General features: G+C 46.9%; 1 protein-coding gene across 6 annotated transcripts in view; it reads left to right on the top strand.

The window, feature by feature from the left end:
* MACF1 (microtubule actin crosslinking factor 1) overlaps nucleotides 1-25865 on the top strand; it is a 248478-nt gene that overhangs the window by 205478 nt on the left and 17135 nt on the right. For 5 of the 6 annotated variants that reach the window (XM_054011642.1, XM_054011643.1, XM_054011640.1 and 2 more), the window contains 27 exons: nucleotides 2133-2252; nucleotides 4958-5065; nucleotides 5465-5683; nucleotides 6758-6961; nucleotides 8999-9230; nucleotides 10177-10403; nucleotides 11448-11570; nucleotides 11676-11777; nucleotides 12292-12393; nucleotides 12508-12681; nucleotides 12797-12952; nucleotides 13109-13306; nucleotides 13997-14125; nucleotides 14710-14883; nucleotides 15782-15937; nucleotides 16096-16302; nucleotides 16655-16774; nucleotides 17060-17229; nucleotides 17588-17747; nucleotides 19053-19247; nucleotides 20303-20431; nucleotides 21316-21459; nucleotides 21883-22071; nucleotides 22478-22595; nucleotides 23274-23437; nucleotides 24908-25070; nucleotides 25681-25835. In XM_054011642.1, the coding sequence (XP_053867617.1) occupies nucleotides 2133-2252; nucleotides 4958-5065; nucleotides 5465-5683; nucleotides 6758-6961; nucleotides 8999-9230; nucleotides 10177-10403; nucleotides 11448-11570; nucleotides 11676-11777; nucleotides 12292-12393; nucleotides 12508-12681; nucleotides 12797-12952; nucleotides 13109-13306; nucleotides 13997-14125; nucleotides 14710-14883; nucleotides 15782-15937; nucleotides 16096-16302; nucleotides 16655-16774; nucleotides 17060-17229; nucleotides 17588-17747; nucleotides 19053-19247; nucleotides 20303-20431; nucleotides 21316-21459; nucleotides 21883-22071; nucleotides 22478-22595; nucleotides 23274-23437; nucleotides 24908-25070; nucleotides 25681-25835 (4338 nt within the window). Of the gene's footprint in view, nucleotides 1-2132; nucleotides 2253-4957; nucleotides 5066-5464; nucleotides 5684-6757; nucleotides 6962-7807; nucleotides 7817-8998; nucleotides 9231-10176; nucleotides 10404-11447; nucleotides 11571-11675; nucleotides 11778-12291; nucleotides 12394-12507; nucleotides 12682-12796; nucleotides 12953-13108; nucleotides 13307-13996; nucleotides 14126-14709; nucleotides 14884-15781; nucleotides 15938-16095; nucleotides 16303-16654; nucleotides 16775-17059; nucleotides 17230-17587; nucleotides 17748-19052; nucleotides 19248-20302; nucleotides 20432-21315; nucleotides 21460-21882; nucleotides 22072-22477; nucleotides 22596-23273; nucleotides 23438-24907; nucleotides 25071-25680; nucleotides 25836-25865 lie in introns of all 6 variants that reach the window. The other variant, XM_054011644.1, reaches the window with a different exon arrangement.

The raw sequence follows: 25865 nt of genomic DNA, 5'->3' as shown, positions 1-25865 counted from the left end.
GGGTTTGGCGGGGACTGCATGCCAGCTGATTCACTGCTCCTTCCCTCTAAGCAGCCACATAACTATAGCTTTAGACATGAGAATCGCATGGTGGGGAAGCACCAATTGATGCTGAGAAATGAACAGATTCGGGAATTTGTGTGATAGAATTGGGGATCGAGTCTAGCTGGTTTCTGAACAGTCTGACTTTATAATGGTTTTGGTGATAGTTCGGTGCCTCGTAGAGAAGTTCTGTATTAACTCAGTGCTCCTTGCTTTTGGGTTACGGCACTACTGGATTTGGTCTAAAACTGGTGACAGGTGAACTCTCAGGCCCAGAAATATAATCCATAATTCTGACAGCCCGTGGATTTATTCCAGAATAAGAATCTTCCTAAAACCTTATTCTTTGGGGATTGAGGAGGATAGTGAATAGCCAAACCAGGGGTCGGCAACGTTCAGCACGCGGCTCGCCAGGGTAAGCACCCTGTGGCGCGGGTGAGCGATGTGCTGGCCGCGGCTTCTCGCCGCCCCCATTGGCCCGGGACGGCGAACCGCAGCCAGTGGGGGCCGCGATCGGCCGAACCTGCCGCGTCAGCAGGTAAATAAAACTGGCCCGGCCCGCCAGGGTGCTTACCCTGGCGAGCCGCATGCCGAACGTTGCCGACCCCTGAGCTAAACCTTTCACCAAAAGCTTTGAGCACAGGTCGCACAAGCAGAACTCATCCAAACAAAATTGTGGTGTGAAAGAGCGGTCTCTTTCCCTGTGGACAGAAAGGGCATTTAAGGGGCTTGCTTCATTATACTCTGTAGCTCTAAACTTGCTAGTTGCCATGCTGCTCTGTGCTTTAAAACCTGCTGAAGAAGCCAGTACCCTCTTCCAGGCAATGATGTATTAATCATGTCAACTGATGGCAGCTATTAGTCAACACCCAGCGCGTAATGGACTACGCTGACCAACGTATTGGACCATGGTTAGCGAAGTTGAGAATGTACGCTTTAAATCCCAGGAGTATTCAGATACATGTGTCTGTTTAGCTCTTTCCACTGCTGGCCTGTTTCATAGGAGTCCTGCGTATAAAACCTAGGGCTGTTTTTATTTCTCTTGCAGAAAAGGGTACTGTCTCTTTAAATGTTTGCTAAAAGAGGGGGAAATGTAGCTTGTCACATGTGTAAAAAAGAGTGTGTTCTCTGTTGGGGTCTCCACAGAGCCAAAGCAGATAGCTGTTGAAAGGGATGGCGTCCCTTTAGGACAGCCATCTGCTGCTGCATAGGTAGGCTTGGAAGGATTAGATTTTTATTGGTAAATGTCAGGAAACTTCAATTTCACCCTACGCACAAACTGATGAAGAATATTTCCATCCATGAGCATCAAAATTTAAGATATGCAAAGGAAGAAAAATTCTGCTTGGGAATTTATCAGAGGTAGATTTAAGGCTGTTTACTTGGTCTGTATTTGACGTTGACAGTTTCTGTTTTAAGTTTTAAATCCTTCACTTTATGCGTCTCAGCGTCTACGGTCATTAAATGATTATTGCCTGACCCTTTCCCCATAATTGCTTAAAAATAAACAGGGATGTTATCCCTCAAAATTATTAAAAAAGTGAATTCTGCTAACCCTATTCCTAGGCATCTGTCTGTGGAAATGTTGCCTCCGGATTGTTGAGCAATTATTGCCACATTACTCAGAGTAAAACTACAATCATTTTCAATTTGGGTGGGGGAGGCTTCTTTAAAAAAAAAAAAAAAACCTGGTCATTTTCCTCAAATCAAATGTGGAATAAGACCTGCCGGTGTGTGTTGACGTTAAGGTTATGTTGTTTTTCCGTGTCTTTCTTTGTACGTACGTGACTGCATCTCATTGGCTGGCTGTATCTTCCTTGGGATTGCTTTGTCCTTGTGTAGCACCAGGCCTGCTGGGTCTGTGCCTATCACCTTTGCACGTTGCTGTGCATTTCCCTTGTTCCAGTTGTGAGTCCACATTGCTGCCTGTAGTATGGAGATATGTATCTATGAGACCATTGTCCGTGTGTGTACCGCTGTGTGTGTGTCGCTGTTGCTGGCGTGTTGGTTTGTGCATCTGTGTCAATGCTGTCCTTGCTCTGTGTGTGTCGCTAACTTGTTGCGCTCGGTCTCCTCTCCCTGTTCGCTAGTATGAGCAAGCTGCTGATGCAGAATTAGCCTGGGTTGCTGAGACCAAACGGAAATTGATGGCACTTGGTCCAATTCGTCTGGAGCAAGACCAGACAACAGCCCAGCTGCAGGTCCAAAAGGTACGTGCAATATGCATGCACTACTTTTGCTTGTTGGGTGAAAGGATGGGCAAGACCTTACTTGTTGTCTGGAGCAGCGAGGAGAAGAAAATTGCTCCTTGAATAGAGGTGATGAGTGAAGTGGAACAGCTAATTGGTATGTCAGGGTGATATTAATTCATTTGCCTGGAGTAGGGCAAATCATTGATCGTGTAGGAGAGGAAGGTGGTAATTTATTAGCTCCGATTGAGCTGGGGGTGGCTGAGATGAGCTAGAGTAGGACAGGTAAAGCTCAGACATTGGGGTGAAGGGATAGAGAGTTTATTGGTTAGGGCACAGCACGATCTTTCTCTAGGGAGGCACGTTACTTTTATAGAGCTGAGACTCGACCTGTCCAGAGAACAGCAATTCAGCTGGGTTTTTAAGTCATAGAGATACTGAGGTGGTGAGTTAAGAATGATCCCTCCAGGACAAGAGATGCCTGAATTTTCGAGATACCACAAGAGCTGCATGTTTAAAACGTGGCTGAATTAGACAAACAACTCTTCATATATAAAGGTACCTAGCCCTCTAACTGCGGGCCTGCCAGCACTCCAGCTCCACTTCAGGCTAATTTTCAGTTGTTTAGACATCCATGTTTTTAGATGTCTTAGAAGCTATGATATTCCACACATTTTCTTCACTGCTTTATTAGATTCCCTTGTCACCCACCTGAAATCATAGCTCTAATTAGTCTGTGTAGGTGTATGTAGCCCAGTTTCCTTCCACTGTTTTGCTAGCAAACATTTTCTCACCTTAACATGGAACAGGTTTTTTCCCTTTGCACGTTCTCGGATCTAGCTTAGCCTCCGGGAGTGACTTCCTGTGAAACAGTGATGTTCAGCGTCCAGATGCTGTTGCATTAATAGCAGTTATTACTGGATTTGATACCATATACTGTAAATTTTACATGGTCAGTCTGGTGCCAGCTCACACCCCTGAGCTGTGAGTTCAGAGTGTTTCGACATCTTAGTAACCACTTGGTTTTCAGTGCCCAACATTAAAAATCATGGTTAGATCATGGTGGCTTCTAAGCTTCTGACAACACACAAGTCAGTTTGAGGCTTCTAGCATAGACCTAACCACCCGGGCAGTCTGTCTGAATGTCGTGAAAAACTGCAAAGTTAATGCCATTAGAGAAGAGTGAAATTCGAATCATGAGGCTACCTGTAAATATTTTAGATCTGCATATCACTGACTTCCCTTCAGTGGAAAATCATCTTTGGTGTCCTTGTTTCCCTCCTGGTGGCCATAATTGGGGCAAAAACATACTGGATTTTGTATCGTTGATAAGAGCTGGCCACTACAACACAATTGAGATCACACAAAGATTGCAAAGGAAAAAAGACTTGATAAATAAGCTAATAACAGTTGCCTCGGGTGTAGCTTTAAATAAAGAGTTTAGTATCCTTTCCCGGGCTTGACAGCAATAGAAATAGACAGTCTCATCGGCTTTTGCAAAAAAAAAAAAAAAAAAGGGGGGGGGGGGAGAAAAAATAATTACTGTTGTCATAAAGAGAGGAAGTGAACCGTCACATGTGAAGTTACATCGAGCTAAGCTTGGCTTTCAGCGATTGTGGGTCTATTGTTAATCATGTGGCCCCTTGGAATATAAATGATAGTTGTACGACAGCACCTTTCATCAACAGTCTTGTCTCAAAGTGCTTTAAATGTATGAAATGTAATTCAGCCTCACAACACCCTTGTGAAGTGGGTCAGTAGTAGGAGGGGTGAACACATTATCTAGTATCTCACTGCAGGTGGGGAAACTGAGGGACAGATCTGGGGAAATGACTTGCCTAAAGTCACACAGCAAATTAGTGGCAGAACTTGGAATCACAGGCGCCAACTTTTTTCTGCGCTGGTGGGTGCTCGTGCCCCCAGCCCCGCCCCAACTCCACCCCTACCCCTAAAGTCTCCGCCCCTCCCTGCCCCTATTGGACCCCTCCCCAAATCCCTGCCCTGCCTCCTCCCCCAAGCATGCCGCGTTCCCCCTCGTCCCCCCTCCCTCACAGGCTTGCCGTTTTGCGGCGCAAGCGCTGGGAGGGATGGGGGAGAAGCAGGACGTGGCAGTGCACTCAGGGGAGGGGAAGGAGGCGGAGGTGGGCGGGGGAGGGGTGGAGCTGCCAGTGGGTGCAGAGCACCCACCAATTTTTCCTCATTGGTGCTCCAGCCCCAGAGCACCCATGGAGTTGGTGCCTATGCTTGGAATAGTTCCCTGACTCTTCTGTAGGGTGCAAAGTTTGGTCTATTGCTATTGGTTCTGTCGCCATCTTGGAGTTTCTGGGTAAGGAGTGAGGCGCTGCTGGGTTCATGCACAATAAAAATGAACTTGCTGTGTGAGCTGCTCCAAGTCTGAACCAGTCTCTAATTTCCACTGGCTTTTCCCAGGCTTCTGAAAAAGATGTTAATTTATTAAGAGTGAAATTCCAAAACACAGTTGAGAAGAAAACGCAGTAATCTGCAGGTGAAGTCAGATTACGCGGATGTCACGGGATATTTGACTGAGTGTTTACAGTCTCTGATTTACTGGACCCACCTGGTGGTCATTTTCACCAGTCATCTCACCACTTTGGGAGCGTTTCTGAAATCCATTCCCCCCAGTACAAGCACTGTGGGAAGACAAGAAGTTTTGTGGCTTGAAGATAATGCTGATTTTTCTCATTCTGAACATTTCCTTCCTACAGGCTTTCTCCATAGACATCATTCGACACAAAGACTCTATGGATGAGCTGTTCAGCCAGCGTAATGAGATCTTTGGCACATGTGGAGAAGAACAGAAAGCTTTGCTACAGGTATATCCATGTCTTTGATACATGTAGACCTCATGAGAGAGAGTCTTACACAGCAGTTATCCTGGCAAGTAATGGATTCAGTACAGGAGGGAGAAAAGCAGCATGCACATTTCCTACATCCGTCTATTTCCTTGTATCTTTCTCCTTGATTTAAAATTATTCCATCTCTAATCATGCCAATCAATAATACCCATGGGAGTCGCTTCCCATTTATTCACTTTTTAGTTTTGTTGCAGTGTTTATAAGGGGAAAGTTGTAGGGATCTCAGATACCATTTTGGTTGGCGTTACAGCGTGCAGTCGTGGGACTCCGCCGTTTCCGTTCACAGCATGCGGCTGGCTTGTTTTCTCTGCCCTTGCATCCGTCACCAACCCCACGCCCTCCTCCTGTTCCCTCTAGGAGAAAACGGAGTCGCTTGTGAAGCAGTATGATGCCGTTAGCCAGCTCAACTCAGAGCGCTACGCGTGCTTAGAGCGTGCACAGGTCTTGGTGAACCAGTTCTGGGAGACGTATGAAGAGCTCAACCCGTGGATTGAAGAAACACAGGCACTTATAGCCCAGTTACCCCCTCCAGCTATTGATCATGAGCAGCTCAAACAGCAGCAAGAGGATATGAGGGTAAGGAAGAGAGGTTTTTATTTGCATCATATGCACCATGTAGAATGGATTCCACCCTCTGTATAAAATGGAGGCTTCACACTAAAAGGGCCGATGAATAAGGCTAAGATTTTGTGACGGGTATTTTAAGTCCCAAAGGGTCATGGGCAATAACCAAAAATTCACGGAAGCCAGTGGCCTGTCCTTGACTTAATAAAAATAACTATGATGAAATGGGGAAAGAATTGGGTCCAGCACCCATCACTGCTGCGGGCTCCAGGGTTCCCCCCCACGCACGGTGGCTGAGAGCATGGGGTCCCCCCTGCCGTCGGCAGCAGCTCGGAGCTGTGGGATCTGCCCGTGGTGGCTGGGAGCTGCAGGATCATCTGTGCTGGCTGGGAGCTGCGGGACCCACCTGCGACAGCAGCTGGCAGGGGCACCCCTGCCAGCGGCAGCTGGGAGCTGCAGGGGTTCTCTCTGACTGCAGTAGCTGGGAGTTGCAGGGAGGCCCCTCCAGCTGACAGCTCCAACTCCACTGCATCGGGGCTGAAGCGAAAATGTCACGGAGGTCTCTGGAAGTCACAGATTCCATGACTTCCATGACCTCCGTAACAAAACCTTAGCCTTTCCGATGAGTGTAGTTTGGAGACCAGTAGGTGGCAGGCAGCTATCTAAGCTCTCCAATTTTTGGAGTTTCCACCTGTCTATCACAGTGACACCTGTAGAAATCTAATCCAGATCAGGTATTTGTCACACCCCTAAGAGTTTGTATTTTAAATAGAAATTTTGAATGTAAACCCATGGGAGATTGATCGTCTTTATATTTGTCCTCTGGGTGTAATGATGCCATGGGGGGGGGGGGTGTTTTGCTTAAAAGAACAGATGTGCAAAGAAAGAGCAGCTCTTTATCAGAGTTATCACCTTGGGGGGTGAGAATATCAGCTCCCTTGGGGGGGGGGCTGGTTTGAAGGTGGGGAAATACTGCCGAGGTCAGTGGGAAAGCCTTCCTGAGGTCTAAGAGATGCCCAGGAAATCAATGGCATGACGTAAATACGCTGTGAATTTGAATGCACATCTATTTTTTCCATCCTGTAGCAACTAAGAGAGTCTATAGCGGAACACAAGCCCCATATTGACAAGCTGCTGAAAATCGGACCGCAGCTGAAGGAGCTCAACCCCGAGGAAGGGGCGATGGTGCAGGAGAAATATTTGACCGCCGAGGCCATGTATGCCAGAATTAAAGAGGAGGTGCGCCAGCGAGCGCTGGCATTAGATGAGGCTGTTTCACAATCCACTCAGGTACATTTCTCCTTGCGCACAAAGAAGCCGCAGTTTTGTGTTCGTGTTTATCACAGCTCCCTGGGGACGGCGGGCGCTGAAGTTTACTTCTGTACCGTTTCTTATAACTAAAACCCCATGACTGTTCAGATCTGTTCTAGGAAGCCATTTGCTGGCAGGCTGGTGTGTAGTGGGTTGATCTGCCTAGTGCTTGCCTGTTCAGGGGCGTGTGGGAAGGCTGGTGCTGATAGATTTGCAAAAGCGGTACAGAAAGAGATTGAATCCTGATGTAAACAGGGTAATAAATGTTTACAACCTTAATAATGTTCCTCATTAAAAGGGCTTTTTGGCATCTGCCCGTGATGGACGGGTCTGGCGAGACTGTGAGTAGCGCTTAGAGAACTGGTTCTTGTTCCTGATAAGCAGGAAACTACTGTATGGATAATGAACAGCTACATGGGAGAGTTAATCATCTTCCCTTGTATATAGGCTCTGTGGAGGAGCCCTAAAAGGGAAGAACTATGTGAAAGGAAGGGCAGAGATTGTACAAATTGAAGTGGAGAAAGGATGTGAAGAACTTCTGTTGCATGTAACTGGGATTAGCGTTTGTAGCTATGTTTCACTTCAGCTAATATTTACTGTAGCACAGTTTTGTCCTCACGTCTGGGTTATTTATTCCTGCGTTGTTTAGTCACTTCTCTTGGTTTGCACTTGTATTAACTCCAAGTTTTTCCCCCCCACACACACCTTCCGTCTCATCTCTCACTCACATTGTGGAATGTGTTATCTTTGTGTGTTGCTGCCTGTTCCTGTCTTCCCCACATGGTCCCATTTCATTGTTGTGTTGACCGCGCCCCGCCATTGCAGATCGCAGAGGTAAGCCTCACCACGTTAGCTGTTTGTTTACATTCTCATTCTTCGGGCTAGATGAGTCTTAATTCATTTGATACCCAGATTTCTACTGTATTATAACTCTGTATGCAGTTCAATAGAACCTGCTAGGAACAAACTCAGACACAGTGAAATTCCGTTTCGGTTGGAGAATTAAAGTCCTTAACTCTTTCCTTTTGTTGCAATGTGCAAATTGAAGTTTCACATTATAGTGAGCTTCTGCTTAGAATTCAAGTGTTCTGTAGGGAAGAAATCATTTTACTATCAAAGGGATCTACGCTGAAGCATATTCTGCCTTAGCGGGCGTGACTGGTTGGTTCACCCACGTTTGTTAGTTTTAAGACAGTCTAGTGACGATAGAGTTTGCACCTAGAATCTATTTCCTTTTTCTCTGCCGTTATAATGTGAAACTCAGCGGAAACAGGAGGCGCTCTTATTGTGTGAGAGTAGCAAGTCCAGTTCCGTGGGCAGACATCTAGTTCTAATAACTTTCCCTTATTGCCCTTCATTCTGTCTTGTAAACACTAGATTATCTTTAATGCTAACTTGAACAATGCCAAATCTCCTTCCTTTATCGGTAAGATCAGCCAAAGCAACGGCAGAAACCCGAATCCCAAGCAGCACAGCGTCCCATTCTCTCTTCTTTCCCATACACACGTGCTTTCCACCAGGTGGTTGCAGTCAAGTTGGGAGTTGAGATGGTTTCTGTGCCAGGCTCCCCTGAGCTGAGGCCCCTGTGGAGCCAAACACACGCAGGTTACAGCTAATGTGTTGGCACATGGATCAGGACTAGTGTGACTGAGTCTTCCTATGCCCATTCTGTGGCACCGCCCTTTGGAGGGAAGGGGATGTCAGTCCAAGTTGAATTTTGTGGGTTTGGGTACAATAACAAGCTGCTGCTGCATTTGGTTTGCGGTTTCCTGTGCCCTCTCTGTAGGCTTCGCTAACTGCAAACTCCTGCGACCACCGCAGAATGCAGTTGTTAGCGACAAAACCAGTGACAGACATCAAATTGGAGGCTGCAGGTGTAATGGGCATTCTAGGAAACATTAATTCTCTTTAACAAAAGAGAGCACTTTGCCTGCTCTTAACATTATGCTGCATACATTGGAGTAATTCAGTACCGTACAGTCCTCTAACCTGCCTGATGGACTTGCCTTTGTTCAGTTCCACGATAAGATCGAGCCTATGCTGGAGACGCTGGAGAACCTTTCCTCCCGCCTGCGCATGCCGCCCGTGATCCCGGCCGAAGTTGATAAAATCAGGGAGTGCATCAGTGAAAACAAAAATTCCACCATGGAGCTGGAAAAACTGCAGCCAACCTTCGAGGCGCTGAAACGCCGTGGGGAAGAGCTGATCGGGCGATCGCAGGGGGCAGACAAGGACCTGGCAGCCAAAGGTATCACATGGAGGTGCCGGAGACGTCTCACGTCTGCTCAGAGAGGCAGTTTGTTATATTTAGCGTATCTAGGATGGCAAGTTTCTCTCATAACCACAATGTATCTTGTTTATCGGGAGACTGGTATTGATAAAGCAATAAGGAGCATTTGACTGCTCAGTGATGGGTCCAAATCCAGCCCAGTTCAGAGGGAACTGCAGACTGTTACCCCGTGACAGCTCTCGGGGGGGAGTCTATTCCCAGTGAATTGGTTTCAATTCAGGCCTTGAAGGGGGGCGGAAATGTCCACATCCCAAAACCACCAATACGATTGGCACCTTTGTTGGCAGTCTTGGGCGCGAGCCCAAGGACTGAATGAGCATAGGAGAGGTGGTCAGGTGTGGCGCGAGCACGTGGGCAGGCTTGTAACTGTTCTCTGGATACATAAAGGCTTTATATCTGTATCTTGGTGTTTGTCACATCTTCATCCAGCTTCTTTCTAAGTTTGTATTTCTGGCACTCTTGGCCATTTTAATTCTTACCTCAGGGTAAGACTACACGGCAAAAAAAGCCCCCACAGCAGCGAGTCTCGGCGACCAGGTTGACAGGTTCAGGCTCCCACTACGGCGCTAAATATAGCCGGGCAAACGTTGGGGGTTAGGCTAGTGCTCGGACTCTGAAACCCACCCCCCCTCCTCGGGCTTCAGAGCCAGAGCGCCAGCCTGAGCCTGAACATCTCCACGGCTGTGGGAATCCCCATCGTCCGAAGCCTGAGTCTGCAGGTCTGGGCTCTGAGACTCAATGCTGCAGGTTGTGGAGGGTTTTTTTTTTGCTGTGTAGACAAACCCTTAGACCTTTCTCATCGTAACATTTGTATGCAGATGCTTTAATTAGTAACTGGAGATTGCTGGTCAGAACAGGGTAAGAATAAAGAGTCCTGACTCGTTGTTTTTTTCCCCCCCTCCAGAAATCCAGGATAAGCTGAATCAGATGGTGTTTTTCTGGGAAGACATCAAGGCTCAGGCAGAGGGACGTGAAAGTAAGTTCCTCGATGTCCTGGAGCTCGCAGAGAAATTCTGGTACGAAATGGCAACCCTCCTGACTACTGTCAAAGAGACGCAGGATATTGTTCACGACCTGGAGAGCCCAGGCATTGACCCATCAATCATCAAGCAGCAGGTGGAGGCAGCAGAGGTGAGGACTGTGGTCGAGTCATTCCACATAGGCCCCGGCGGTGCTACAGCTTGTAACCATGTTTGGGTCTCAAATGAAGATATGGCCAAATGTTGTTGTACCCCAGTTTTATGAGCACCCGACATGGTTACAAATCATGCTGTCGTTTTATTTAGAAACCATGGGAGAGCCATGATTTGGTGGGGATGGGGGAGAGTATTTTAAGATATTGTTTTGTTTCAAGTGGAAAAAATAATGGCCTTTACCAGAGATTGAAACAGTGCAAAGATCATCTGAGCTGCAACTACGTTGGGGAAAACGCTTGTCAAGCAAGCGTTCAGAGCTGTCCGCCACCCTGTTTAGCGCATAATTGTTCCCATGGTTCTGCTCCCAATGTGGGCTGGATCTGTCTAGATTGTGAGATGCAGGTTACATTCCAGTTAGACTGAAGGCTACTGTAGAATAAAATGATAATAGTGGATGGACAGCAACACTCATCTCTATTTGGAATCACGTGGTAGAGTCCATTTTGGATGTTTGCATAGTTTGACTCAGGGTGGTTGTTTTTTTTTAAATATGTATACATCTCACCCCGGCGTACTTGTACGTGCCACTCCCATTTTATAACTAGTCTGACTTTGGTTTAGAAATGCTGGCTCTCTGACAGCCTGTTTAATTCCTGGTTTCATAAAACACTCTGAAAACTATATAACTTGCAGATAGGGTCACCATCTTTCCAGTTCAGACAAATGCAGAGGCGGTTTTTACCTTGTTTTTCCCATCTGCTTGCAAATGGTGATGGCATCCCATGCATCAGACAATGTAAGAAGTGTGGATTGGACTCAGTTACTGTGGTAGATAATGAAAACACATACCTGCTTCTTAATGTGATGCACACCTGTTGGGTTGAGGACTAATTAGTCTCAGTCTTCAACCAAAATGCAAAACATTAGCGGGTGTAATCTCTGTACTCTAGCTCCCACTGCATGCACCATCAAATGGAGTTTTGGAATAGCATTTACTAAACAAACCTATTTTTTAATTCATTGCACTCTCTGAATATAGACGATCAAAGAGGAAACTGATGGTGTGCATGAAGAACTGGAGTTCATTCGTGTGCTTGGAGCTGAATTGATTATGGCCTGTGGTGAAACTGAGAAACCAGAAGTGAAGAAAAGCATTGATGAGGTAGGAAAACCAGCAGCTCAGAAGTCCGGTAAAAGCCATGTGAAAGGCCGCGTTGGCTCAGATGGAATAGTCTACTGAATTTGGGGGCAATCCTGTGTTTTGCAGATGAACAATGCATGGGAAAACCTAAACAAAACCTGGAAGGAGAGGCTAGAGAAACTCGAGGAGGCCATGCAGTCTGCTGTGCAGTATCAGGATACCCTGCAGGTGAGGCAGCTGTTGGTGGTTATTTGTACTGTGTGGACCAGCAGCCCGTTGTGCTAGGCGCTGCATGAGCACAGAACAAAAAGATAGTCACTGCCCCAAAGAGCTGACAATCTAAGTTAGGCCCCGTGTACAGTGACCCGCTGAACGCAGAGCATTCAATCAGCATTTCTTCTGCTTCTCTGGTGACAATTTGAAATTGACCCGGCCTACCTTCACCCTCTCAAATAGTTATACATTTTGGGGTGGGGGGCGGCAAGGGATGGGGGAAATGTGCCTGATCCTAGTCTGCTGCGTATGCTGCGGTCGGTGGAAGGAAGGAGGTCACTAAGCAGTGGGCTTGTGGAACATGAAAACTACCCATCGGTTTGCCTTGAAAGAGAAGCTCTATTGATTAGTCCAAGGATCGCACAGGCTGCCCCCAAACTCTGCTGATGGCCTGTGGAACGGGTGTGGCATGCCTTGTCCAATGATCATGGAGGTTTGATTTTCCTAATTGTGTATGTGTTCCTCTTAGGCAATGTTTGATTGGCTGGATAACACTGTGATTAAGCTGTGCAACATGCCACCTGTCGGCACTGACCTCAACACTGTTAAGGAACAGCTGAACGAGATGAAGGTAAGCGTGCTACATTAGACCCCGTTCTCCAGGGCTTGGTCTGTGTTGGAGGCAGAGTTCTGCAGTTTGTTTGATTTTTTTTGTTTGTTTGTTTCCCCTTCCATGTTTTGGCAGGAGTTTAAAATGGAGGTTTACCAGCAGCAGATTGAAATGGAGAAGCTTAATCACCAAGGCGAACTGATGCTAAAAAAAGCGACGGATGAGACAGACCGAGACATCATCAGGGAACCGCTGACAGAGCTGAAACATCTCTGGGAGAACTTGGGCGAGAAGATTGCTCACAGACAGGTATGGAGAGGGTGGGCTGCCAAAACCCAGGGCTGAAAATAAACCTAAGTCGTCAGCGTCGTCCTCCTCTTCCTGCTCCCTCCTGATTAACATTTTCTTCGTTACCTTTGAACAGCACAAGTTAGAAACTGCTCTGCTGGCGCTTGGTCAGTTCCAGCATGCGTTAGCAGAACTGATGGCCTGGCTGACCCATACGGAAGAGTTGTTAGATGCGCAAAAACCAATCAATGGTGACCCAAGAGTCATTGAAGTAGAACTTGCCAAACACCACGTACGTACTCTGTGTTCTGCCTTTTTATCTGGTCTTAAAGGGGACGATGGCTCCCGGGAAGTTATTTGCATTGATTTGTTTCCTTGGGATAGTGCTGGAGTTAGCAGAACATTTTAGAGGAGTGTGTCTTGACGTTACCCAATCCACCCTGTGCAGGTGCTGAAGAATGATGTGTTGGCTCACCAAGCAACTGTGGAGACAGTAAATAAAGCCGGCAATGAGCTCCTGGAATCCAGTGCGGGAGACGACGCAAGCAGCCTGCGGAACCGGCTGGAGAAATTGAATTCCTGCTGGGAGTCTGTCCTGCAAAAAACGGAAGAGAGGGAGCAGCAGCTGCAGTCAACGCTTCAGCAGGTCGGTGAGCTCGTTCTGGAGACGGAAATGTTCATGCTTGCAGAAGAGATCCGCAGAGGGTGTCCGAGTTGGCTTGGTGTATCTTTCCAGGGTGAAGGGTAGAGGAGGTGATGTATAGTCTTGTCTTCACTGCTAGAAAAGGTGGTGCTACCTCAGGGTAAGTAACTCATGTGAGCTGTCCCAAGATGACAGGGCTCTTTAGTTTTACCTTGAGGTAAACTAGGTGAGGACACCACTATGCCCCCACCTGGGATTAACCTCGCCTCGTTTACCTCATGATGGAACTATAAAGTACCTCGTCTTTGCTGTCTTTTGACCTTGGGATAACTCACATGTATTAGTTACCCCACCCCCACCCCAGTGAAAAGGACACCTTTTTCAGCCACGAAGACTGGGCCATAGACGGGAGGCACAAACGGTCTGTAAATAGCATGTTCCTTCTTTCCAAACCAAAGATGCGTTCGTTCCGAGGGGAAGTCCTGCTCTTTCAGACGAGCCTTTTCTCTCTGAGAACTCAGCTCTGTGTGTGAACTTGCTGAAATGGTTGTATTGTTGAAAAAAATTTGACAATATTTTTAGTGCCTTTTTAAAACTCTTCTCTGGCTCCTCATCCACTAGTGTTAAACCTGAAAGCCAGGCAATGGTTGCTGCTGTCATCCGATCCCTGGCTGATTTTGTGTTCCTTAACAGGCCCAGGGTTTCCATGGCGAGATTGAAGACTTCCTCCTCTGGCTAACAAGAATGGAGAGCCAACTGTCTGCATCAAAGCCCACAGGAGGTTTGCCAGAAACTGCCCGTGAACAACTCAATGCCCATATGGTAAAGATTTCAAATGCCTCTAATTCAACTAACTTCTCTCTGAAATGTCAGCATAGAAACATATCTGTGCCGCATGGTGTAGTCCAGTGGTTCTCAAACTTCTGTACTGGTGCCCCCTTTCACACAGCAAGCCCCTGTGTGCGACCCCCTTCATAAATTAAAAACACTTTTTAACATATTTAACACTATTATAAATGCTGGAGGCAAAGCGGGGTTTGGGGTGAAGGCTGACAGCTCGCGACCCCCCCCATGTAATAACCTCGTGACCCCCTGAGGGGTCCCAACCCTCAGTTTGAGAACCCCGGGTGTAGTCTAATGGGGAATGGGATGCATGTTTCTTTTGCCACTTCTCTCTCCAGGGTTACAGAGGACCATTAGGTTTGCAGATGATGGCTATGGACAGAATTTCCCACTATCTTAATGAATGAACTGCTTACCTCTACTGACAGCATGATGATAAATATCACACTGTCAATTTGCTGTGTGTCCTAACCCCAGTGTCTCCACAAACTTGGAGTCTAAGGAACTGCAAATCCCCGATACAGTCTCTCTGTCTCTAATATTTCGATGGTGGTTTGGTGTAGGAGCTGTATGCCCAACTCAAAGCCAACGAAGAGGTCTACAGTCAGCTGTTGGCCAAGGGGCGATTGATCCTGCTAAGCCGCGATGACTCTGGCTCTGGCTCAAAGACGGAGCAGAGCGTCACGCTGTTGGAACAGAAATGGAACTTGGTCAGCACCAAGATGGAGGAGAGGAAGGTAATGTTTTGAGCCAAAATATGATCCGTGTTTACTATGAAAGACATGGCTTGAAAGTAAAATGCCATTAGTTCCCTGCTGTCTCCAGAACACAGGTTTATTGCAATAAGCCGAATCAGCAGTGTGCTTCAGACACCCAAGATCAGAGCTTTTAGATCAGTTCTTTTAGATAATTTCTCTCCTGATTACATATGCTTAGCATGCCTTCTGACATAGGTATCATCAGTGATGTCTGACATCAAAGTGTTAACTGTATGGCTAGTTACCAGAGCAGGGTAAATCTTAGAGAGAAAATGAAAGTATAATGAAATGTGAGTGAACATGAGAGAGAGGCTGTTATACAAGAAATAAAAGAAGATATGAAGAGCATTATCCAGTTCTGAAAAGCAAAGCTACGCTGCTGCTTCTTAAGAGACAACAGGCCAAATTCTCTGCTGACCTAATTCCATTGCACTGGTACTTTGGTCAGCGATAAATTCTCACATAAAATGAGAGAAACCGGCCTCTACCCAGGCTGAATTTCTGGCTCTGCAGCTGTCACCACTGAAGTGTCGTCTCCCTTCCGCGGAACAGCTTCTCTCATGGAGGCTTGTTTCCTAGGAAGCTCTGATGGCGACACAGCCACTTGTGTGTTGATTATCGAGCTGTCTCCTCTTTCATGTACAATTCCTGTCCGTGTGTTTCAGAAGAAACTAATTCTGACACAGCCACTTTCACTGAAATCTCCTCTACTTGGTAAACAAGTCATGTTCTTTGCTTGAACTGATGAGTTCCCATTAGAGAGCTCATTTCATCTTAGAGTACAATACATGTCTTTGTCTGCAAAGCCTCACATTGTGAACTTGGTCCTCTCTTTGTGTTTCCTCCCCCCCACCCCCACCCCCTTATTAAAATGCAGTCGAAGCTGGAAGATGCTCTCAACCAGGCAACAGAGTTCCAGAATTCCCTACAGGACTTCATTAACTGGCTGACCCTAGCAGAGCAGAGTTTAAACATTGCCCCTCCACCCAGCCTTATCCTAAATACCGTGCTGTCTCAGATCGATGAACACAAGGTAACCTTGGGGAGCTGGAGTTTTGTGTCTCACTCTGATTCTGTTTTACAAAGCAAAAGTTGGTTGCAAGCCATGCTCAGTGTTTTCTGCGTATGGGAGAAACTCGGAGACCTTTCCATGTCTTTTCTTTAAGTGAGAGTAAATCTTCGTTACTCCAGGTGTTTGCCAATGAAGTCAACGCTCACCGGGACCAGATCATTGAGCTGGATCAAACAGGGAACCAGCTGAAGTTCCTCAGTCAAAAGCAAGATGTGGTTTTGATAAAGAACCTGCTGGTCAGTGTCCAGTCCCGCTGGGAGAAAGTCGTCCAGCGTTCCGTGGATAGAGGCCGAGCTCTTGACGATGCAAGAAAACGGGCTAAACAGGTGAGTGAGGTGAAAATGGTTGTCGAGGACCCGGCGATATTGCTTATCCTCTAGCTTTCAGAACCTAAGTGTCTCAAGGCTTTCAGAAGGCCTGGAAGACACAAACATTAAGTTAAAAGAAGAACAGGAGTACTTGTGGCACCTTAGAGACTAACAAATTTACTAGAGCATAAGCTTTCGTGGACTACAGCCCACTTCTTCGGATTCATATGCTTATGCTCTAATAAATTTGTTAGTCTCTAAGGTGCCACAAGTACTCCTGTTCTTCTTTTTGCGGATACAGACTAACACGGCTGCTACTCTGAAACCAAACATTAAGTTGTAACTGCTCTCCCCTTTTGTGCAATTTCAGTTCCACGAAGCTTGGAAAAAGCTGGTTGATTGGCTGGAAGATGCAGAGAATCACCTGGACTCTGAGTTGGAGATTTCCAATGATCCAGACAAAATCAAACTGCAGCTCTCCAAGCACAAGGTAGAGGGTTTGTTTTCATGCCAGCTGTGATGAATGCCCTCAAGTGTGGGTTAGTTGGACGGGAAGAGAAACCACCTCTCAGTCAAAGCAGTGCAACACAGACACTTTTCTACAATCTGAGGGGAGAGATGATCCAGTCAGAGGAACGGCTTTAGTTGAATGTTACAGTAGCATAGTTACAAAGTTGTACACGAGAGGCATTTATCCCACTAAGCTATTCACTCACAAGTTTTTATGCATTCTAAAGACATTTCCTTTGTGCCCTTCTCTGGTTGTAAAACTCAGGAGTTCCAAAAGACCCTCGGTGGAAAACAGCCTGTTTACGACACCACGATCCGGACGGGCAGAGCCCTCAAGGAAAAAGCTGTGTTGCCAGATGACACTCAGAAACTGGACAACCTCCTTGGAGAAGTGCGGGACAAGTGGGACACAGTCTGCGGAAAATCTGTGGAAAGGTGAGAGGAACATTTGTTGCAATGGTGAAGGACCAGAGATGGGATGATCCTGTGAAGTTTGATTTATATCACACACTGTAAACCTGCTGTTGAGAATATGGATGTAGGCCTCAGAGCAGAGATGATGCCAGGCATGGCATCAGAAATGTAAACTGAATGTCCAGCCAGACCTCCGTAAGGAGATCGATCCAGGTGATGCTTAATCTACAAGGAGGCTTTGTCTTTCGGGGATTTGCCATGATGATGATAACATCAGAAAGATGGGCAGAAAAAGAAACACTTTCCAATTCAACTGCAAGCAGCGTTGATATTCTGGATGGAAAGTTCGTACAAATGTCCTTTGATGCTCTCTTTGCAGGCAGCACAAGCTGGAAGAAGCCCTGCTGTTTTCTGGTCAATTCATGGATGCGCTGCAAGCCTTGGTGGACTGGCTGTACAAGGTGGAGCCCCAGTTGGCTGAAGACCAACCAGTCCATGGTGATCTGGATCTGGTCATGAACTTGATGGATGCTCATAAGGTAAGAGTGGGGTTTACCAGCTGCCCTTTGGGAAGGGAAAGTAACTTGAGTTCCCCATCCGCTGCATAACAGAAGTACCAGGCTTATAGCATCTCGGCAAGATGTGTGCTGTAGCGCTGCATACTCTGCTGTGCAGCTTTGATTTCCAGTGAGTAAATGTCTGGGAGACGGATTTGAAAAATGATATCGCTATTTTGGAATTGTAACATAAACCTTCAGTTCTGCTCTGTTCTACCTTGGATTTTCGAGGAGAGAAGGGTAAAGTTTCTATGCTTCTGTAAACTCCCCTTTGGCAGTATTCATCAGGAGGTCTCAGATGTGAGTGCTTTCACTTCTGGGTTAGGTCAGAGGTTCAAATCCCAGGCTAGAACTTGGGCTCCCGTTCCAAACAGCTACTGCATTGGACTGAATAGTGATGTCCTATTAAGCATGCCATCCTTCAAGTGAGAGATTAAACCATGATTCCTTCTGCGACACTCTGATGGTTGCCCGGATACAAGTTAAAGATTCCCGTACTGCTCTCAGAAAGAGTAGAGGATAACTTTGGTATCCAGGCGGACAGTCTCAATAAAACAAGCTCAGCTGTCTCCAGCTTTGGGTGGTGTACTGCTGACGGTGCGAGTGTGTTATAGTGTAACCCCCTGGTGCGTGTGTAACCTGAGTGTGAGCAGATCTGTAATTTACACTCACCAGTGGGTTACAATAATTTATGGTGCCTATATAATCTATGCATAGGCACCGACTCCGTGGGTGCTCCGGGCTTGAGCACCCACGGGGAAAAAAGCCAAGCTCCCCCCACCTCCTCCTCCGCCTCCTCCCCTGAGCGCGCACGTCCCCGCTCCTCTGCCTACCTCCCAGTGCTTCCGCCTTGCCGCCACCAAACAGCTCTTTGGCGGCGTGCTGGGGAGGGAGGAGCGGGAACGTGGCACGGTCATGGACGAGGCGGGGGCAGGGATTTGGTGAAGGAGTCAGAATAGGGGCAGGGAGGGGGCGGAGTTGGGACAGGGCAGGAGTGGAGGTGGGGCCGGGGGCAGAGGGCGGTTGAGCACCCACCAGCCGGAGCAGAAGTCGGCGCCTATGAATCTATGTATAACCAATTCTGTTTCAAGGAAAATAAATGATACTAGAGGAAAAATGCCAAAATTGAAGCATTTCAAGTGGGGTTTGGTGGAAGAAAGCAAACCACCCATTCAACTTTATATACCCTGTATTGTCAGACTTGAAACGCTTCAAGCCTGTGCTGACCCTTTTCTGTAGAGAACAAGAGGCAGACCCATGATGGACCTTTCTCTTCTCCCTGGGCAGGTTTTCCAGAAGGAACTGGGGAAGCGCACGGGCACCGTGCAGGTGCTCAAGCGCTCGGGCCGAGAGCTCATCGAGAACAGCCGGGACGACACTACGTGGGTTAAAGGGCAGCTTCAAGAGCTGAGCAATCGATGGGACACCGTGTGTAAGCTCTCGGTGTCCAAACAGACCCGGCTGGAGCAGGCCTTGAAGCAGGTGAGGAGAAAGAGGCTTCCAAGTTCACTTTCGCTTTCAGGGTTTTATATATGGCTCTGAACCTGTACAAATTAAAGGGGGAGTCTTGTCAAGAAATGAACCAGAAATGTGTGTTCTGGAGCTCTGTACAAGCATTTGCCATCTTCCGGGGGGGAAATGTGATGGGACGCTATCACTGCCCTCAGAGAGCTAGGTACAATTCCCAGTTCTGCCACAGACACCCTGTGTGACCTGTGGCAAACCACTTAATCTCTGTCTCAGTTCCGCTTTTGTAAAATTGGGATAATACATCCCTACCACACAGGGACTGTTGTGAGGATAAATTAACATCTAGAGTCACTGTCATGGGATCACCTCACTGTGAGAATACAGATCATTAGAATTCTCAACCTCCAGTGTTTATAGCTATTGTGCAACTGGAGTGGTCCAGCAGATAACAGTCAGAAAGAGAGAGCAGCTCTGAGGGTCTCAGTTATTCAAAAAAAAAAAAAAAAGCGAGCGTAGAAGAATAAAAGCCTTAATTGGAAAAGCAGAGATGAAGGGAGGGCTGCGTTGATACGCAATGTGGGCAAATCAGAAGGGAATGGTGATAAGAAACTATTCAGAGCTATATGAACAATACGAGAGGGTGGAGTAAACTTAAGGCTAGGAAGGATAAAAAGATGCTGAGGTTGTATTTTGATCCATAGTAGTTAGTATATGGAATAAATGACCAAAGGTAACAAAATGGGCAGAGTACACAGATAGCTTTAAGAAGGGAGTTAGTTCACTTTTTCAGTGCAGCTAACGCAAGGGGAAGGGAACAGACTACTTGACCAACTCCAGTTGTTTTGTTTATTTGTGTCACTGCAGCGCCTACACGCCCCAGGCATGCAGCAGGATCTCACCGTGCTAGGCGCTGTACAAACACAGAGCAAAGACAGTCTGCTCTTTTATTTCCTCTGTTCCTATTAGAGACACTGCTGTGCCTTGCTTCTTGAATGGTGGGTAGAGACTCAGGCCGTGTAGAGATTCTAGGAGTCACTCATTGCATCCGTCTCTTGGTGCTGTTTCAGGCAGAGGAATTCCGGACGGCAGTCCACATGCTGTTGGAGTGGCTTTCCGAGGCAGAACAGACCCTGCGCTTTAGGGGAGCTCTGCCTGATGATGCTGAAGCGTTGCAGTCGCTCATTGACATACACAAGGTAACCAGTCGCTCAGGAATGTGAGAAAACGTGGACTTAGCATGTGTGTCGACACTGCTGGGTAAGGCCAGGGTTAGCAGAGCTTCGAGTCAGCAGACCCTGGGTTTGTTAACCTAGGGCTTGAGCTTCTACACTCATTTGTAACCCCAGGTTAGGAATTGTTGAACCCTTTCTGGGGCTCCAACATTATTCAGGTCCAAGTCCAACCCCCCATATCCCAGACTCCCTAGCGCCCTCCCAAAGTGTGGCTACCTCTAGCCTTTCTTTGTGGTGCCGTGTGGGAAAGCTTGACTGTCCAGAGGACAAAGAAAGTCAGTCCGTGGGATTGGGGGATAACTTTTAGGAGACTCCCAGAGCATGAGTCCAGAGGGGCTGTGTCTGTGTTGCGGGGCAATAGGGCTTGAACCTGGGTCCCAGTTTGACTCAGGCTTGGACTCTCCTCCCCCCATTGGGTCCTGGGTCCAAGCTCTGGGTTCGCTCAATGTGTGTGTCGCCGGAATGGGAGTTAGGCTTGAACCTTAGTTCAAACCCTGGGCTTACACTGCTGTGCTGACATATCCAGAGCGGCCCTTAATGAACAGATGTGTGCCAGGAACAAAAGTGAGACGTGTGGGCAAGATATTTTCCAAACAAGAGATTTGGATCTTGTTACATAGCTACATGGCCTGAGTTGGGCTGGAGTTGTAATACCAGGCACTGGTGGGTAGGGAAAATTACCTGTGCTCTATAAACCTAGAATGAAAATAACTTTAATCCAAAACTCTGAAGTCACTTTATTTTGGAGTTTAAATGGGGGGATTTTAAGGGTTGGGTGAAAGGGACCAGATTGTCTCTGTTGGCGTGACAAACAGCCGTTGTTGTTTCTGTGGAATCTTGCTGTCTAGGAGTTCATGAAGAAAGTGGAAGAAAAGAGAGTGGATGTGAACGCGGCGGTGGGGATGGGAGAAGTTATCCTGGCTGCGTGCCACCCGGACTGCATCACCACAATTAAACACTGGATCACCATCATCCGAGCCAGGTTCGAGGAGGTGAGTCACAGAGGATTCTGTCTACTTGAGCAGAGGGAAGGTCTTTCTCGTCACTGCTGAGAAATAGGGCCAGTAATAGAATCAATGATCGGTGTCTTCTTTTGGACTTTTCTCTGTGGGGAAGTTCTCCGGCCTGTGTTATACAGGCGGTCAGACAAGGTGATCACAGTGGAACCTTCCTGCCTTGGAACCTATGAAGCAGCAGGACATGTAAATGGGTTACTCTCCTGAATTATAGATGTCCTAGTCCTGTCCTCTTGGATCAGTTCTCAAGTCAATGTGCATCAGCCAGTGAACCGGTAGGAGTGGTGGCTGCCTTGTTTTCCTTATGGGTATTGTTTTCCTTCTCCGGAGGGAGAGCTTCACGGAGTAAGTGCCTTTGTTTCCCATGCTGACAGCTATTCTTGTGGATGTTTCCATCAGGTTCTGACGTGGGCACAGCAGCACCAGCAAAGGCTCGAGACTGCGCTTTCAGAATTGGTGGCTAACGCGGAGCTCTTGGAGGAACTCTTAGCGTGGATTCAGTGGGCCGAGACCACACTGATCCAGCGGGATCAAGAACCAATGCCACAAAATATCGATCAGGTCAAAGCCCTCATCTCCGAACACCAGGTAACTCCATTGCTGAGCTCTGCCGACCTCCTGTCTACCCTGCTCCTGGGGCAGGGCTTGTGAGTCTGACAGGCAGCAGGGAAGCTGAACGTTTTGTCACAACCACCTTTCTGGGGAAGAAGTTGAGTTTACTTTAATTACAGCCACATGTTAGTCATCCAGACTTGTCACTTTTAAACAAGTCTAGTAACTGTGTTCCACTCAGCCCAAGGAGCAAAATATCAGGCCTGGAAATCAAAGCCACAGGTGTGGAATAACTTTACCGCAAAGCCACATAGCTAGTGTTCAGTATGTACTTGTGCGTTTGCTACGGGCTTGGGACTCAGCAGGACTCTAGAGCGACAGCAGCTTGAAGTTGAGAAGATGATAAATGTTACAGTTCTCGTCCCCCTTTTGCCTTTAACAGTCCTTTATGGAGGAGATGACACGAAAACAGCCAGACGTGGACCGGGTCACTAAGACGTACAAGAGGAAAGCCACAGAACCAGCTCATGGACCCTTCATTGAGAAATCCCGCAGCAACAGTATGTTTGCAAATTATTGCTACGTGCATCCTCTGCAGGAATGCATGCTGAGATAGAGGGGAAAACACACAGGAAACTGGCGCTAATTCTCAATTAGAAATACACCCTGCTTTGCCAACCACTTGGAAATGGCTGGGAATTGCCAGGGAATGAGGAGGGGGAAATGAGGTGGCATTTGCAATAGTGGCTGACATATGCCAGGATCTTAATTATTCTTTGCCTTTCTGCCCTCCAAAGACTCTGATGGCTCTGATTTGAGTTTACAGTCATTTTGCTTATTTCAGAGTGCTGAAAAGTTTGTGCTGTATTTAACTGCTCCGGTTCTGATTCTAGTTGCTCTAGCATGACCATTTCCTCATGTATGATTCTTGCAGCAGAAAGCCCTGTTCGCTCTCGTTCAGGAAGATGAAACCAAAGGGAAAAGGAACACCGGAGTTGCTGGGGGTGGGGATTGCCGATTAATGGTGTCGGTAAAACTGCAGTACCACCGGTACTGTTGTGCTGAACATTTCTTAATCTCCTATTTTCTTTTTTAAAAGCTGCCAGCTCAATCCTTATGGGAAAGCCTGTGAGAGATTTTCTGTTTGAAAAACAAACAAAGCTGTTGTCTTTTTTGTCTTGGATCATCCAAACCCCACATCCTGCAATATCCCATGTGGCATATTTTTCTTTCTCTAGGGAAATCCTTGAGTCACACTGCCCCTCCTCCCATGCCAGTTCTCTCCCAATCAGAAACGAAGAACCCCCGGATTAACCAGCTCTCTGCACGCTGGCAGCAGGTGTGGCTGCTGGCGCTGGAGCGCCAGCGGAAGCTCAATGACGCTCTGGACAGGCTGGAGGAGGTAATGACCCCATTATGCTGTTAAACAAGGGGGAGTTGGTGGTGGAAACGTGTTGTTTCCTGTACTCCCAAGAGAGAAGGGCAGAGAGCTGCCTCTTGAACTGCATTAGAATCATAGAATATCAGAGTTGGAAGGGACCTCAAGAGGTCATCTAGTCCAACCCCCTGCATTGTGCATGTCATGGGTTATGACTGGCCTAGGCCTAAAAACGCCAACAAGAAACGTCTCCGCTAAAATAGTGCGGCAGAAAACCATATTCCATAGTAACTGCAGGTTAACCGGACTGCTCTGTGCTACTAAACTCAGTACTTCTGTTGCTAATGAAAGTCAGACCTGGTTGGAAGTAATAATATTAGTCTTAAAAATATAGTGCTACTATGTATATTTTTTTCCAAAACCTCTAATGTGATTTTTGTTTTTGTTTATGCTTTACAAAGCAGCTATGCCCAGAAGTGAGTGTTTTTGTTTTTTGTTGCTTTTTCTGTAGGTCAGTTCGGTTTATCCGTATGAACGTTTTTCTTTGTTACTTTCAACTCTGGGGCTTTTTTAAAAGCACTAAGATGTTGTTGCTTTGAGTCACTCTGAGCTCTGCTTAGCTGAAGCGCTCCTGAAAATCAGTCCTAAATGTGCTAAACCTCAGCTTCAGTAACTGAACAGTCTTCTCATGAGCAGTGATTTAAGCTAGTCTTGGTGTAATCTCGGCACTGCAGTTCCAGAGAACTGAATTTGGAAGCATTTTTGGGTCTTGCTGCCCAGGTCTGCAGAGGTGTCATGTATCAAGAGTCAAGCTGATGCAGGGGTGGGGGAGGCAGGCTCACTTTGCTGGATAAGCATTACTTGTTAGTTTATCCGTGGAGCAACATTGCTATCCACCTCGGAGGAGAAACTGCTGTCCTTCCTGGAAAAAAACCAAGCAGGAGCTCTGTTCTCAGCTGCTTAGGCAAAAAGTGAGCTAGAACAATGCAGATGTGCAGAGTGGGAAAGGAATTGGAGTTTCAAAAATAAAGGAACTGGGGCATTCTTAGGACAAGTCTGGGAGAGAACCCTGTTCTTAGATGCCTGAAAAGATATTATGTTTGTATGTGTCTGTGTGTCTGTGTGTACGTCTATGTTATATCGGCATACGTGTATGTTTAAAAGTTTGGAGAATACTTCACTTTTTTCTATGTCTATGAGTGTGTGACACACATTCTACATGGTGGCTGTCAGATGCATTGTGTTCCCTGTTCTGTTATGGAAACTCTGTGTCCATGGCTGTGGTTTTAAGAGGAGTGGCCTAGTTATGCCTCTTTTCCCAAGTATTGCTTTGAAGAGGTGTGGAATATGGAGAAAGTGACAGTCAGCCCCCAAAGGCTATGCACAATTTGACTTAGTCGCTGAAATCTTAGTTCAGCAAGATCTTCTGTAGAGCAGGGGAAGTTTTCTGTCTGTACTTTCAACTCCCATTGACTCTAATTGGTCTTCTTCCAGTTGAAGGAGTTTGCGAACTTTGACTTTGACATCTGGAGAAAGAAATACATGCGCTGGATGAATCACAAGAAATCACGGGTGATGGACTTCTTCCGGCGTATCGACAAAGATCAGGATGGAAAAATCACCCGGCAGGAGTTTATTGATGGAATCTTAGCATCTAGTAAGTCTTGATCTGTTTCATCCCTTCCTTCCGCAAAACCCGATAAACCCATCTCCAAGAAACGTTGTTTGCTCCCACCCTTTACGAGGCAAATGAAAGGCGCATTTCTTGTACTTCTGTCAGGAGAGGACCTCTGTGTATTGATAGCATGGCGATCCCACCCCACACATTCGCTATTGTTGCAGTATGCCAAGAGGCTGTCGTTGCTTGAGGCCTGGAATCTATATTATACACCTCTACCCCGATATAACACGACCCGATATAACACGAATTCGGATATAACATGGTAAAGCAGCGCTCCGGGGGGGCAGGGCTGCACACTCTGGCGGATCAAAGCAAGTTCGATATAACGTGGTTTCACCTATAACGCAGTAAGATTTTTTGGCTCACAAGGACAGCGTTATATCGGGGTAGAGAATTTGAAACTCAAGTAATCATGTAGCCTGTTTCTTTTCCTGTGACTATTGTGATGGAGACTCCAGATATGGAAGCGTGAGTAGGGGGCGATATAGAGTATGTGCTCTTTGTACAGATGGTGAGAGAATACAGGGAGTTATCGATTCTCAGACTATAATACATCTCTGTTGTTTGTTTTTCTTTTTCATTCCAGAATTCCCCACCACTAAGTTAGAGATGACTGCCGTGGCTGACATCTTTGACCGGGATGGGGATGGCTATATTGATTACTATGAGTTTGTGGCTGCTCTCCATCCTAACAAAGATGCTTACCGGCCAACCACAGATGCCGACAAAATTGAGGATGAGGTAAAGGAGATTCTAAGGAGAGTGGTATTT

This window comes from Malaclemys terrapin, chromosome 22 (genome assembly GCF_027887155.1).
Source record: "Malaclemys terrapin pileata isolate rMalTer1 chromosome 22, rMalTer1.hap1, whole genome shotgun sequence".
Classification (NCBI taxonomy): Eukaryota; Metazoa; Chordata; order Testudines; family Emydidae; genus Malaclemys; species Malaclemys terrapin.
The sequence above is the reverse complement of the archived record's forward strand: the minus strand, read 5'-3'. Positions and strand labels throughout refer to the sequence as shown.